Genomic DNA, 14193 nt, shown 5'->3' on the forward strand with positions numbered 1-14193 from the left:
AGCCACCGCGCCCGGCCTCACATTTATATTTTTAACATTTGTGTTAGGTGTCATTAGCCAAGGGAAATCCCCTCTGGTGAGTTCTGCACTTTTTTTTAAAATCCCAAGTGCGATTTTTTTCACCCCTTGCTTCCATTTAATGTTTATTGAGCACTTACCTATGTGCCAGGCACTATTAGGCCCTGGGACATAATAGTAAATATAACAATCTTTGTTCTTTTAGAGATTACATTATAATGTTTCATTATTTTCCTTCTATTGCTATTTGGTTTGAGTTTTTATTCGGGCAGGTTGGTGAATTTTATAGAACTCTAGAAATTAAACCATCTTTTTATAAAACTAAATTTTAACAGGGAAATAAACAGTCATGTTAAAAGATGGAAATATGTAACTTTACTGATTACTGATAATATTGAGCAACACTTTGACATGTAAAGATACTATTCCTAACTCATTAGGGGAAGGGTAGCTTAGGTTGTGTGTACCTGGGATGAGTAGTGTTAGCAACTAACATGGCTCCCCCATCAACTTGCTGCCTTTGTCTTCTTTCTTTGACACCTGAAATGATGCCACAAAGTGATGCATAGCCCCTATTTTGACTCTTAACGTACATTCTAGTGACCCTTGAGGTTGAAGACACATTCCTCCAGAGTGTGGACAGAAGCATCCTTAGAAATGTATGTGTTTGTGCACAAATGGGAACAAATTGAAGAGTTAAAATCCATCTCTAGTGTCCCACTGAGCACTGTGCCAAGGGAGGAGGAGCATGCACAGATAAATAAAAATGGTCCTTCTCCCTGAGAATGTAGAGGGGAGGACAGACTTGTGTGTAAATACCACACTCATGGCAATGAGAAAAGCCATATTGATGGCATTATAGAGTCCCATGCTGTGTGGAGATGTGGACAGGGATGCAATTACTTCTGCCCAGAGGAGTTAGGAAAACCTACAGAAAGAAATTGGCATAGGAAGGTTTGTTTTTTTTTTTTTGGATAAAGAGGAATTTGGATAAACAGTTGAAACGACTTTTCTACTCAGAAGATTATTTCAAGTAGAGATAAGTTGAAATAACTTGAGCAGAGGCATTGAAGAAATTGAAAATTGGAGGTATTTATTACAGTGATACCAAATTTTAGTGATACTGAGATAAGAATGTTTTCACTTCTTTAAATTGGATTCTGGCTCTTCTTTTTGTCATATATGAGTTTAGTATAAATTGGTATTTGTGATCTCGGTGTACTTTTGTTCTTGTTTTATTAACTTTAATAATTATTTGAATATGGGGCAGGTTTGTTGCTGTTTTTAATTAAAGTGAGTGTTCCTAACTGTTTTAATTTTATTTTAGATTATAGCATTTGATGAGCTGAAGACTGATTACAAGAATCCTATAGACCAGTGTAATACCCTGAATCCCGTAAGTTATAATATAGGATTTATCTTTAGATTTTAAAAAATATATTTGTTTTTAACTTGATGTAATTTGAAAATGGCCAGTATTCTGAATAGCATAATATATTTGTACTTTTTGAAGTAGGCAGAAGTTAAAAAATCTTTTTCCTGTCATGCTTGACTATTCTATTATTAATCTGCTGGTGGTCTTGTCAGCTGTCATACTAACATTCTTCCAATCTGCTTTTTACATTGTCGGCCAAAGACAGTTGAAAAGGTCAAAAAGATTAAAAGAGTCAAAATTGCATTAAAGGTGTGTACTGCTTTTTAGTTTAATGTTTTAATGCTATATTCATTTCATGGGGAGGGTTAGGGCATTTGTATTTGTAATGTTTTGTTCAGTGTGCTCATTCATATGCCTGTTGAGGTTTATGATTTCATGAAATTTCATATTTTATGCAAATATATGCTTGCTAGCCCGGTCAAGTAGGGAAAGCTGTTAAATGCGTATGCGTTTTTTTTATGTTATAGCCATAGGCACTTCTATGTGAAATTATTTAGTGCAGTACTTGAAAGTTGGTTAACATAAAATGACTAATAGATGGTGAGATGATTCTCGGGTTGTGACTTATGGTGAGGTGGTATGTGAGTGAAATCTTTAGTATGGACTTATCTGCCATATCTAGTTTGCCTTTGGTTTGCATATTCTGGAATAAATGAGTCATTCTTTCAGCTGATGTTTATTCAGAGCCTGTTAGGTGGATACCTCTGTTCTGGGGGCTCTGGGATCTCACAGTAATGCCATTCTTTGGACTTAAGGTGCCATAATTTTGTAGATAACAATTTGTATACAAATGTCTACGTAGTTATTTCTAGTGTGTATTTACTTTCTATTTCTGAAACAGGCCTGAAGTTCTGAGCCATCATGAATTTAGTGCTAATGTAGCTCCATTGTGCTTGGGGTGTTTGAAAAAATATGTATGTATGTATTTTAAAATTTTCTTTTGAGATGGTGGGGGGGATCTCTCTATATTGCCCAGGCTCATATCAAACTCCTGGGTCAAGTGATCCTCCTGCCTCAACTTCCTGGGTAGCTGGGATTACAGGCGCACACCAAGGTACCGAGCTTGTTTTTTGTATTTTTGAATGCATTTAGGAAGATTCTCCTTTAGCCTGTGTATTTGATTGTGCCTGATTGGTCAGGAATTGAATGGTTGGTTGTTTATAAGAAAGCCATCGGTATGTCTTCAAGAAATAAAATACAGTAATTCAGCTTTAAAAATTACTTAACGAAGGGGAGAGTTTGTGTAGATTTTAGTTGTCTAGCATACTAGTGTACTAGCACTACATTTATTGGGATTTTATTTGGAAAAGCATCTAGAAAGTTAGTTTGGTACTTTATTATTGTTTCCTAGATAACTGTGGATGGTGGAAGAGATTTCTAGTTTGTCTTCAGAGAACTGTTACAGTAAGAGTTGATGTAGGTACAATTAAAAGTATTAACTTATTAGCTGTTTCTTTGCTGTTATGAAACAAGATATGAGTAGATGAATTTGTCTTCTGTTGGAAAGTAGTAAGTGTTAATTGTAAAACATTTTAACCTAAGTAGTTGAAGTTGTTACCAGGAAATGAAGAAACTGAAATTTCCCCTTTTGATAGCTGTTTATTAATAGTGTTCTATGCTGTTTGTCTTTTCATTACTTCGAATAACCAAATGATGATGAAGGTAAAAATATCTGAAATCAGATGAGGATTTTCCTGGGTGCTAGGCTCTGTGCTAAGCCCTTTGCCTGAATTTTTTAATTTAATTCTTATGACACTCCTGAGGTAGGTATATTGTTATCTCATGAATAGGAGAGTAAACTGAAGCTTTGCCAGGTTAAAGCACTTTGCCGAAGGTTATACAGCTAAGATAGAGTCAGCATTTGAACTCAAGACAGCCTAATTTTTGAAGCTCAAACTCTTGTATTTTCCTAATGTATTGTAAATTTAGGAGGGACTGGTTTCATTTTAACAGGTAATGTGCGATTCCTGGTTTTTCTTAATGGAAAGAAATTCTCACTGAGAAGAGACATGTGCTTGGGACATCCTAATGCTGCAGGAGGTTGAAGGCCATTTTTATAGCAGCACAGGTTGCCTTTTGGATAGGGTGCCGATAATTGGCTGAATAGCAGTGCATCTGACAGTTTTCCCTATTTAAATTTGTTTTGACAGTTCTGCCAAAGTATGGGGGAAGACAAATATCACCATTTTTTAAATTGTGAACTTTAACAAGAGAATATTATGTTTTGCATGTTTAAATACTATCATTTCAGCTATATTTGCATGAGGTATTTTTTCTGGATACTAGTTTCTGTTTGAACCTTGGTTCCTAAATGGAATAATTTTTGTGTCACTTAAGGGGAAATTTTGTCATTAAAGAATGCTCGGAGAGGGTTGGTTTTTAAGAGAGACGGGTAGTAAATGTTTCTGGACTCCTTTTGAGGAGAAGGGAGGGAATAACATTTGTTTCATATTAGAACTGGTAGAGTTGTAGGTTATCTTTATTAACACTTTTTATTAAAGTATAGTAAGAGCGGGAGGGGGTCATGCTTTCTTCAAAATCATTCTTTCCATACTTCAGTCTGTAAGTGTAGGGTAAAACCTTGCATGATGATTTGTCTGTTAGATATCAGTTGGCTTTTTAGGGCTGAAATAGGCTTATTATATTTTAGAGACAACATCTGTAATTTAAACAAGTATTACAAAAGCAACTGTAGTGGAATTCTTAATAAAATGTATGTTTTTCATGGTTTGTTCTGGTTATAGTCCTTGAGTTTCGGAGTCCTATAGCCATTTTCTTGTTTAGAGAACTTTGATCTTAAATAGATGCTGGCTTAAATGTTATTTAGAAGTTTATGTACATATGCAGAGTTTATCTTTTATTATAATGTTTAAGTTTGTAGAAAGTATTTGGTTAGTGGTATAGATTAGTTGTTTACCTGGATTTTATCTAAAATAGTATTCATTTAAAAGCCCCTTCTACAGCTTTAAATTGGAGAGAGTAATTTGGGAGTATGAGAAAATGGGCCTGAGTATATAGTATGATTACAATCTCCACAGCCATGGTTTCCCCTCAGGAGTGAGCTGATGATGATAAGTATTCACATGATTTCCATTTGGTATGAAGTAAACATTTGAGAAACTGGCTTTGTAGCTGTGACTTATAGGAGATACTTTGGCTGAAACTTGCAATGAGAGGTGTTGGTATTTTTATTTCACGAAGTTCTCAGGCTGAAATCTTTAGGATGGGAAAGATAATTTAAAATAAAGCATTAACTCATGGTCATTTTATAAAAAGCATTTTGCTTGATTAATTTTTCTTCACTTAATACTACCTACTACCAAAAGGTTTATTTTGTTTTTGGGTTATGAGCTTCTACTGGTCTTCTGTTGTGTCTTACCTTTTTGTTGGCAAGCAGGCGTAAAGAAACGGAAAGGCCACCTAAGAATAAGAACTTGGGAACCTGGAAAATCCTAATTTCATGGTTAAGAACTCAGTCTTTTCCCTCCTACATTGCAGAAAGCAAATCTTTTACATTTGTGCATATTAGTGTTCTTCCCCCCACTGTGCTGAGATTATTGGCTGATTGGCTTTCCATTAAAAAATTACTTCTGTGGGAATGCGATGTGGTTTGCTAAATATTGTGTATGTAGCATTTCTGGTTTCTGTTAAAGGCTTAAAAACACCGATGTGTAAAATTCTAAAGGGGAGTTTTGTTTCTGTGGAACTTTTAATATGTTGCATGTGATCAGATATCTCATTTTTGTACTTCTATCATTGTTGAATGGTGGAAAGAAAAAGTATTCTAGTTGACTAGCAAATTGTTTAACAGTCTGGGTGGTAACTTTGTATAATTTGATCTATTACTCTAAGAATTTGAGCTTTAAATTTTAAGTCATGTATCTTACTATGTTACATTAGTGCAAGCTATATACTGTGGTCAGTTTGCCTGTAATCCTACTTTTGGTAAAAAGTTAAACATGGAAATAAAACTCAGTAGCATCTTTTATTTCTAAGTCTAAGAAAACAGTGATTTTTCATTATGGAAACTTGGTTGCCACCTGCTTTCCAGATTAGCAGTTGACTTAATGCCGAGGCATTTTGATCACTGGCCTGTGTTTTCCTTCCAGCTTGTACTCCCAGAGTACCTCATCCACGCTTTCTTCTGTGTCATGTTTCTCTGTGCAGCGGAGTGGCTTACACTGGGCCTCAACATGCCCCTCTTGGCATATCATATTTGGAGGTAATATTTAGATACACTTTTAATTTTTTAAAATGAAAACTTAAATATACTGCGGTTGATATGGTTATCTCACATGCTAGTTACCTACATAAAAATGGAAGCTTAGCTGGCATTTATTTTTTAAAAAATCAAGTGGATGAACAAAAACTGTTTCAATACCTCTTACAGAGCTTTATTTTTAAAGGATTTTTTTTAAAAAAAGTGAAGTATAACTTAGTGTTTTGCACAAGTCTGAAGTATATAGCTCAATGAATTTTTACATATGTATACACCTGTTAAACCACCACCCAGATCAAGATACACAACAGTTGTGGCCTCCAGAGCATGCACTTGTGTCCCATCTTAGTCAGTTACCCTCCACACCTCCCCAGACCACTGACCTCTATCAACTTAGATTAGCTTTGCTTGTCCTTGAACTGCAGATAAGTCAAAATGTACAGTGTATGTCGAATTTCTTTCTGTGTTTATGACTAACTTAGGTTATTTGTAAAAGGTAATATTTTTAACTTCCATAGTTATATCTGCAGTATATAGAGTTAGAAGTTTTTGTTTTAAATAGGCATGTCAAAACCTTATTGCCCTTGATTTTAGGAGATATATACTGAAGAAATATTTAGGAGTAAAGTGGTATCAGGTCTACAATGGACTCTGAAATGATTCAGAAAAAAATGTACTTGGCCGGGTGCAGTGGCGTACGCCTGTAATCCCAGCACTTTGGGAGGCCGAGGTGGGTGGATCCACGAGGTCAGGAGTTCAAGACCAGCCTGGCCAAGATGGTGAAACCCTGTCTCTACTAAAAATACAAAAATTAACCAGTCATGGTGGCGGGCACCTGTAATCCCAGCTACTTCAGAGGCTGAGGCAGAGAATTGCTTCAGGCTAGGAGGTGGAGTTTGCAAGATCGTGCCAGTGCACTGCAGCCTGGGCAACAGAGCGAGACTCCGTCTCAAAAAAAAAAAAAAAAAAAAAAAATTTACTCAGGGCCAGGTGCAATGGCTCATCCCTGCAATCCCAGCACTTTGAGAGACTGAGGCAGGTGGATCACTTGAGCCTAGGAGTTGGAGAACAGACTGGGCAACATGGCAAAATCCCCTCTCTACAAAAAATACAAAAAAATTAGCTAAGCATGGTGGTGTGTGCCTGTAGTCCCCGCTACTTGGGAGGCTTGAGGCAGAAGGATTGCTTGAGCCCAGGAGTCTGAGATTGTGGGGAGCCGAGATTGTACCACTGTATTCCAGCCTGGGTGACAGGGTAAGACGCTGTCTCAAAACAAAACAAAAAAACAATACTCAGAATGAGAAAGAGAAGGATAAAGCAAATATAGTAAAAATGGACATTTGAAATATCTGGGTGAAAGGTTCTTACATCTTTTCTGTAAATCTAAAATTATGTCCAGATAAGTAAAAGCAAAACACCTATTTTCTTTTTACAGTTCTTCCTGTTTTTCTTGGATTTCTGAAAAGGTAGAGACTAGATGAAGCTTGTTTAGCTATCTCATTCTGCTCATTAGGGACTCTACTTTTAAAATTAAGATGGTAAAAGAAAAGCATTTTACCCATAAGTAATAGAATGCTTCCCTGTGTGGACCACCTTTCGTAACAGATGTTTTAGAAGACAGACCCGCTTTCTTATCTGAACGTTTGCTGCCCTTTCTGAATGCCTAATAGACTGTGTTTATTCCAGGTATATGAGTAGACCAGTGATGAGTGGCCCAGGACTCTATGACCCTACAACCATCATGAATGCAGATATTCTAGCATATTGTCAGAAGGAAGGATGGTGCAAATTAGCTTTTTATCTTCTAGCATTTTTTTACTACCTATACGGGTAAGTTGAAAAGGTAAAATGAAATATGCTTTCACTTTGCTGCTTTAAAAGTTTGCAGGCATTATGGTTTTCACACCTTAAAATCCATTCGAAGAATAACTTAGTGTCTTAAGTGTGCATGGTGCACACCAGCAAATTCTCACACACTCAATGTGACCCACACTGGTGCTTATCAAGGCAGTAAACCAGTCTGCTGTCAGAGGCAGAAGGTTTGGTCAGGGATGCTGCTTCCTAAGTTCTCAGACACATTCAGTTGGTAAAGGATGGTCCTCATTCTCTGTGGCAAAGTGATGTCATTGAAGGATAGGGATGTGTGAGTTTGCAGGTTTCTGCTTGTCTTCAGGGTCTCTCCCGATATTATGTTTCATTTTTTCTTTATCATTCTTCATAAGTGGTGTGCTCTGCCCTTTATTTTCTGATTTGCTTGATTTGAGTGGTATGAATGAAATAAGTAGTTCTACCTTACAGGGTGGTGCAGTTTCTGATTTTTTTCCTTTTTGTTTTGAGACGGAGTCTCTGTCGCTCAGGCTGGAGTGCAGTGGCATGATCTCTGCTCACTGCACCCTCCGCCCCACCAGGTTCAAGCAATTTCCCTGCCTCAGCCTCCTGAGTAGCTGGGATTACAGGCGTGTACCACCACCCCTGGCTAATTTTTGTATTTTTAGTAGAGAAGGAGTTTCACCATGTTGGCCAGGCTGGTCTTGAACTCCTGACCTCAGGTGATCTGCCCACCTTGGCTTCCCAAAGTACTGGGATTACAGGCATAAGCCATCGTGCCCGGCCTGATTTTTTTTCCTTTTATACTCTGATGGACTCATTGTTCCTCTAGGTCAGGATTTCTCAACTTCGGCACTGTTGACAGTCTGGGCTGTGTGGGAATTTCTGTGGGAAGCTGTCCTGTATATTGTAGGATGTTTGGCAGCATCTCTGGCCTTTACCCACTAGATGCCATTAGTGCCCTCCTGCCCCCCGATGACAACCAAAAATGTCTCTGGACATTGCCCAGATGTCCCGAGGGGCAAAATTGCCCTGGTTGAGAACCCCTGCTGTAGGTGTGTTGTAGGTGCGGTGAAATGACTGCTTATTACAACTAGAAAAGGGCACTGTTAAATGTAGAATTATATGTTTCTTTAAGCCATGTGAATATGCTTTTACACATCACTTATATAAAATACTTTCTCGTTTTTTATCAATACATATTCAACTAGAGAGGGCTTTCTCCTTGATTTTCAGAATATTTCCAAAAGAGCTGTAAGCTTTAAAAAAACAGCATAAGGTTCCATTCTCTTTTTCGTTACTTGAAAACTTGCTAAGATAGGCTTATATTCATATTCATATTTCTCTTTATACATAAGTTTCCATCATAGAAAAAGAATGGTTAGACTGAAATTTAGGAAAAAGATATTTTTGGTATTTTTATGCTTTTAGAGGCTATTACTGTGAAAATGAATATCCTTTAGTGCATATGCAGATATTACTCATGTATGAAACAAAGAAATGCTCTGAAAAGTCAAATTCTATGTGTCATTTTAATTTCCTGTTAATTTTCATTTTGTAAGTTTCCATAGCAAATGTCTGGAACAGGGCTGGCATATAATAGGCACTTCAAACATACATGTTGAATGAAAGAAATGAAATGAATGATTGAATAAATGATAAAGTTGGAGATGTGCAGTTGTGAGAAAATGTTCACCGGGATATGGTAGCACCAGGACATTTGTTCTGTTTTAAAGTTGTCTATCAAGCTTGTTCAACTCCTTTGTATTTCTGTTTAGAGATACATGCTTTTTGGACCATGCCCCTATGCCTTTCCCCTATCACTCTATGTAGAATTGCCCTTGGCAGTTCTTAAACCTAAATCAAAAGGTCATTGCCTTTTATTTTGCTGTTTTCCCCCCTTTTCTTTTTTAACTGCTTCCTAAAAGTTGCTATTGCTTGGAGCCTTTCTCTAATGGGAAAGATCCTTGATTGATCATTCCTTTCTATACAATGGGAATGCAACTGGTACCTGCCTTCTAGGACTGCTTGGAGGATTAAGCGAGGTAATGTGTATGAAAGACCTAACGGCCGGGTGTGAAGTGAGCCCTCCAGAGATGCTCATTCTATTATTAGACACGACTCCAGAGCGTGTGGTGTTTGGATGGCTTCACTAAGCTCTGATCCCCCATTAAGCTTTCAGCTGTGCTGTTCTACTTGCTAAAATTGGAAAGGGAATAGGGGACAACTACACCACATGCACTGAGCCAAGTCCTATGTTAGGCAAAAGTCCATAAATGCAAATTAAAATCACTGTGAACTTGTCATTAGTCTTTTCATTTTCTGTGATACTAGTTTGCTATATAAAGCATACTCTGTCATGCTCTTGAGTTTTTTTTTTTATAATTAGGAATGTTCAAATTAACAGCTTTTTTCTTCTTTTCAGCATGATCTATGTTTTGGTGAGCTCTTAGAACAACACACAGAAGAATTGGTCCAGTTAAGTGCATGCAAAAAGCCACCAAATGAAGGGATTCTATCCAGCAAGATCCTGTCCAAGAGTAGCCTGTGGAATCTGATCAGTTACTTTAAAAAATGACTCCTTATTTTTAAATGTTTCCACATTTTTTGCTTGTGGAAAGACTGTTTTCATATGTTATACTTGGATAAAGAATTTAAATGGAATTACGTATAAATTAATATAAAATGATTACCTCTGGTGTTGACAGGTTTGAACTTGCACTTCTTAAGGAACAGCCATAATCCTCTGAATGATGCATTAATTACTGACTGTCCTAGTACATTGGAAGCTTTTGTTCATAGGAACTTGTAGGGCTCATTTTGGTTTCACTGAAACAGTATCTAATTATAAATTAGCTGTAGATAGATATCAGGTGCTTCTGATGAACTGAAAATGTGTATCTGACTAGTGGGAAACTTCATGGGTTTCCTTATCTGTCATGTAGATGATTATATACGGATCCATTTACAAAAATAAAAAGCGGGAATTTTCCCTTCGACTTGAATATTATCCCTGTATATTGCATGAATGAGAGATTTCCCATATTTCCATTGGAGTAATAAATATACTTGCTTTAATTCTTAAGCATAAGTAAACATGATATAAAAATATATGCTGAATTACTTGTGAAGAATGCATTTAAAGCTATTTTAAATGTGTTTTTATTTGTAAGACATTACTTATTAAGAAATTGGTTATTCTTACTGTTCTAATCTGGTGGTAAAGGTATTCTTAAGAATTTGCAGGTACTTAAGATTTTCAAAACTGAACGAGAGAAAATTGTATAACCATCCTGCTGTTCCTTTAGTGCAATACAATAAAACTCTGAAATTAAGACTCACTTTCAGTGCATTGTTTGAGATTACAAATAGTATTTCTTAAACTTGCTTAATCCATAATAAAGACATGTTGCTGTCATTTTTTAAAAAGTGAAGTACTATGTTATGTTTTTTTCTGAAAAATACCATGCCTAGATCTAAAAAGGAAAATTTTTAAATGCCAAGCGCATCAACCTCTTGTCATTTGACAAGATTCATAAACGTGGATGGCATAGCATCATCATTTCTCTTAAAGAAAAATTATGGTGGCACTTAAAATATTTTACTTTTATTTTTCCTTTTTGGAACAGTCAGTTTTAAGGTAAAATGGCTTGCAAATTTGAGTTTTTGCCGCTGCTTGTAAGGCAGGTAAATTATGGCTTGCATGTTTTCATAAGCATAAATAAATCTTGTGCTTTATTTGGGATGAGGAAGTTAAGGCATTTGAAAATAAAATAAGTGGTTCGGAAGTTTCTTGAGAAGAGGATCAAAAGAAATAGAACCAATGTATAGAAATTTCACATAATGATCCAGGAAGTCTATGGATGTGTTTGTGGAAATCTTACTCTAATAACTTGTTGGATTAGATGCTGTTTTATTCTCTACTAGTGAAAAATGCTTTATTTCAGTGGTTTCCCACGGTTGGGAGAGAGAGTAGCTGTTAACTGTTCTGGGTAATGGGGGTGAGTATGTTGAGGAAGAGAGGTAGAACCAGAAGAGTGAGGAGACTCGAACCATTCCATAACAAGGAAAGCTTTAAAGACCTGGTATTTTACTGTCTGGAGAACTAGAGGGATCTGACTCTTCGTCAGTTCATGCAACAAATTATTTATTGAGTACTTGCTGGGCTCTCAAGATTCATGCTTTGAGCACAGGCAGTCATTCAGTTTCCAGTCCACCTGATTAGATCAGCATGCACTTATTTTTCTTGCTTGTTCATAAGGAGTTTTGATCATGCAAGACCTGGCCAAGTCTATAATCCAGATGGGTTTCCTGGGGCTGTTACTTGAGTATTCCTATCAAAATATTTTCATGAACCCTGCCTCTCTTAGCAAACACTACTTTCCTTCGTAAGTGTTAACAAACATGCTTTTAATAATCTATTCCAGAATATTCTCCAGGAGTAAGTTTACTGGTTGGAATTTGTGGAAGCCACTTTCTCATGTTTCCCAAATAAGATACGTAGTCCTCAGCTGATTCCTCAGAGATGATTGACAGTGAGTTTCATCCATCTTTGTGGTAGTTTGTTAGTTCCTAGGCATGTAAGTGATTAGAATATTGAGTACCTGTTCTCCTAATATCTACCCACTTTTACCATGTCAGTGTTTTTTGAATTAGATCACTTACCAAGAGAAAGCAGAAACAAAATACTTGAACCTGACAATATCTGACTGCCTCTTTTCATTGCTCTGGATTTATTTTCCACATCAATCTCTTTGGGGTGGCCCTAGCCTATTATTCATGTGGGTTCAGCTGAGGCTTGGTTAACCTGGATTTACAATCCAGTTTAAGTTAAACATTCCCTGTTTAGCAACAGCTGTTCACTTAGGTACTCTTTTTTTAACCTTATTATAGTTACTTTTGGTATTATGTGCTTTATCTTTAAAAGCTTTCTAGCTCTAGGAAATTGTTTTCCCCATTTGTGTCTATCTGTGGTTATATCTATACCAACAACTTTTTGTTGCTATGGATACCACAGATTGTCCTGAATTAAAACTCTAACATAATAAATGTCTGTTTAGCAGTTACTTTACTGAGTAATAATACTATATCATGGCAATATGGCCCTTTAATACTAAGGAGGTTTAGGGGTAGAAATTATTTGAACACTCATACCCAAATGTTATTAATGATATTTGACAGTTTTCTCAATGCTTTATGATATTCCTCACTCCCCATTCCAGGGTAGAGGAGGGTTTGGTTCCAGGCTATGGACAAACTGCTAATTTGTTTGAAGTTTGAATTATTTTTCATGGGAAAGGGAAGTGACAGGAAATGACCAAGGCTATCCACTTTTGACTTGAGTATGGGTCCAGTATTAGTAATGGTTTCCTAGGCTCACTGATTGTACCACAAACTGACAGACCTACCAGTCAATTTCATGTACCCAGATAAGTGTCTCACATGGCAACAAAGTACACAGCAGTTTGCAGTATGTGTCTCTTTTAAAGCCAGTTCTGTGTGTTCACCTTGACTACCACTCCTGCTGACAGCTCTCATAGAGCTCTTCTCTGCTCCCCAAATCAGTATATTTTGAAGCTATGTCAAATATTTACATATAAAGGAAATAAAGTTGTATGTGCTTTGAAACCAGCAAAATATTTTCCTTTGTACAGCACTTCTCTTTTCCTTCTATGTTTATGAATAGAGTTTGTGGAATATTGCCATGGTGTAAATAATGACTTCTGTGTGTCGCTTATACCCTCTGGGGGTGAGCTTTCACTTTAGGTGTGGTTATATCCTAGCAGTGTATCAAGCCCACTCAAATAATGATCTATGTTTAAAAGTATGTGTCTAGTTTACTTATTTATGTCATTTAACATCCGTAAATGTGCATCTCTCAATCAGCTGTATGATTGTAAATCAAATTTTGATGGCAAAAATATTCTAAAACAACATTCTTTAGGGGAAAGAAAAATATGGATATCTTATCTAGCATTGCTTATAAAAGTACTCATGTTCATCCTTTTTGGAAACTATTAATCATGCTAGCCTTAGATCATTTTAAGCTCCTTTGCTCAAATCAGTCATTGATCTGCAGTATGATCAGCAGCTAGTAAGTCTGTGGTACTACCAGGAAAGCTTAGAAGATGGTTCTGAATTAATACCACAGAATGATGTCAAAAGTAAAAGAGTGGCTCTATTGCTAAATATATTGACTAGCTTTTTTATAACAATTTTACTTTGAAATTCAGAGTTCTAAAGCTAAATGTCTAAAAGAAGTAACTGCAGCTTGTTCTGCTGATGTTGGAAAATAGTATTCACCATGTAAGATCTTTGGGGTTGGAGTGAAGGTCTTATCTGCATTAATTTTGTTAATGCACATTGTAGAAGATGTAGAGAACATCTTGACATGCATAAGAATTGCATGTCATAATTTTATTGTGTAGTGCTTTTTCTAAGTATTTACATTTCTTTGGTTACCATGTTCATGTATTCTGGAGAAGTAAAATTTCTTGATTACTAGGCAGACCCTAAAACTACTAAGAGAAACATAAAATGGAGTTAGCTGTCTCTGCTCATGGTTTGTTAATATCTAAGCTAACCTTAATGGTGCTGTACCCGCTGTCCACAGAAAATGCCCTTAAGTATAGCCCTACCTTACTCCTTAGAGCTTATTTTGCTTTTGTATTTAATAAAAATTGTCTTAAATGTT

The 14193-nt window shown here is 36.4% G+C and overlaps 1 protein-coding gene across 1 annotated transcript in view; it reads left to right on the plus strand.

Annotated features, from left to right (window-relative positions):
• CNIH1 (cornichon family AMPA receptor auxiliary protein 1) overlaps window positions 1-14193 on the plus strand; it is a 21270-nt gene extending 7077 nt beyond the window's left edge. The window contains exons 2-6 of the mRNA XM_011999765.1: window positions 1346-1414; window positions 1655-1702; window positions 5563-5675; window positions 7359-7502; window positions 9925-14193. Coding sequence (XP_011855155.1) covers window positions 1346-1414; window positions 1655-1702; window positions 5563-5675; window positions 7359-7502; window positions 9925-9952 — 402 coding nt within the window. The 3' untranslated portion in view covers window positions 9953-14193. The remainder of the gene's footprint in view (window positions 1-1345; window positions 1415-1654; window positions 1703-5562; window positions 5676-7358; window positions 7503-9924) is intronic.

Source organism: Mandrillus leucophaeus, unplaced genomic scaffold (assembly GCF_000951045.1).
Source record: "Mandrillus leucophaeus isolate KB7577 unplaced genomic scaffold, Mleu.le_1.0 Scaffold60, whole genome shotgun sequence".
Taxonomy (NCBI): Eukaryota; Metazoa; Chordata; class Mammalia; order Primates; family Cercopithecidae; genus Mandrillus; species Mandrillus leucophaeus.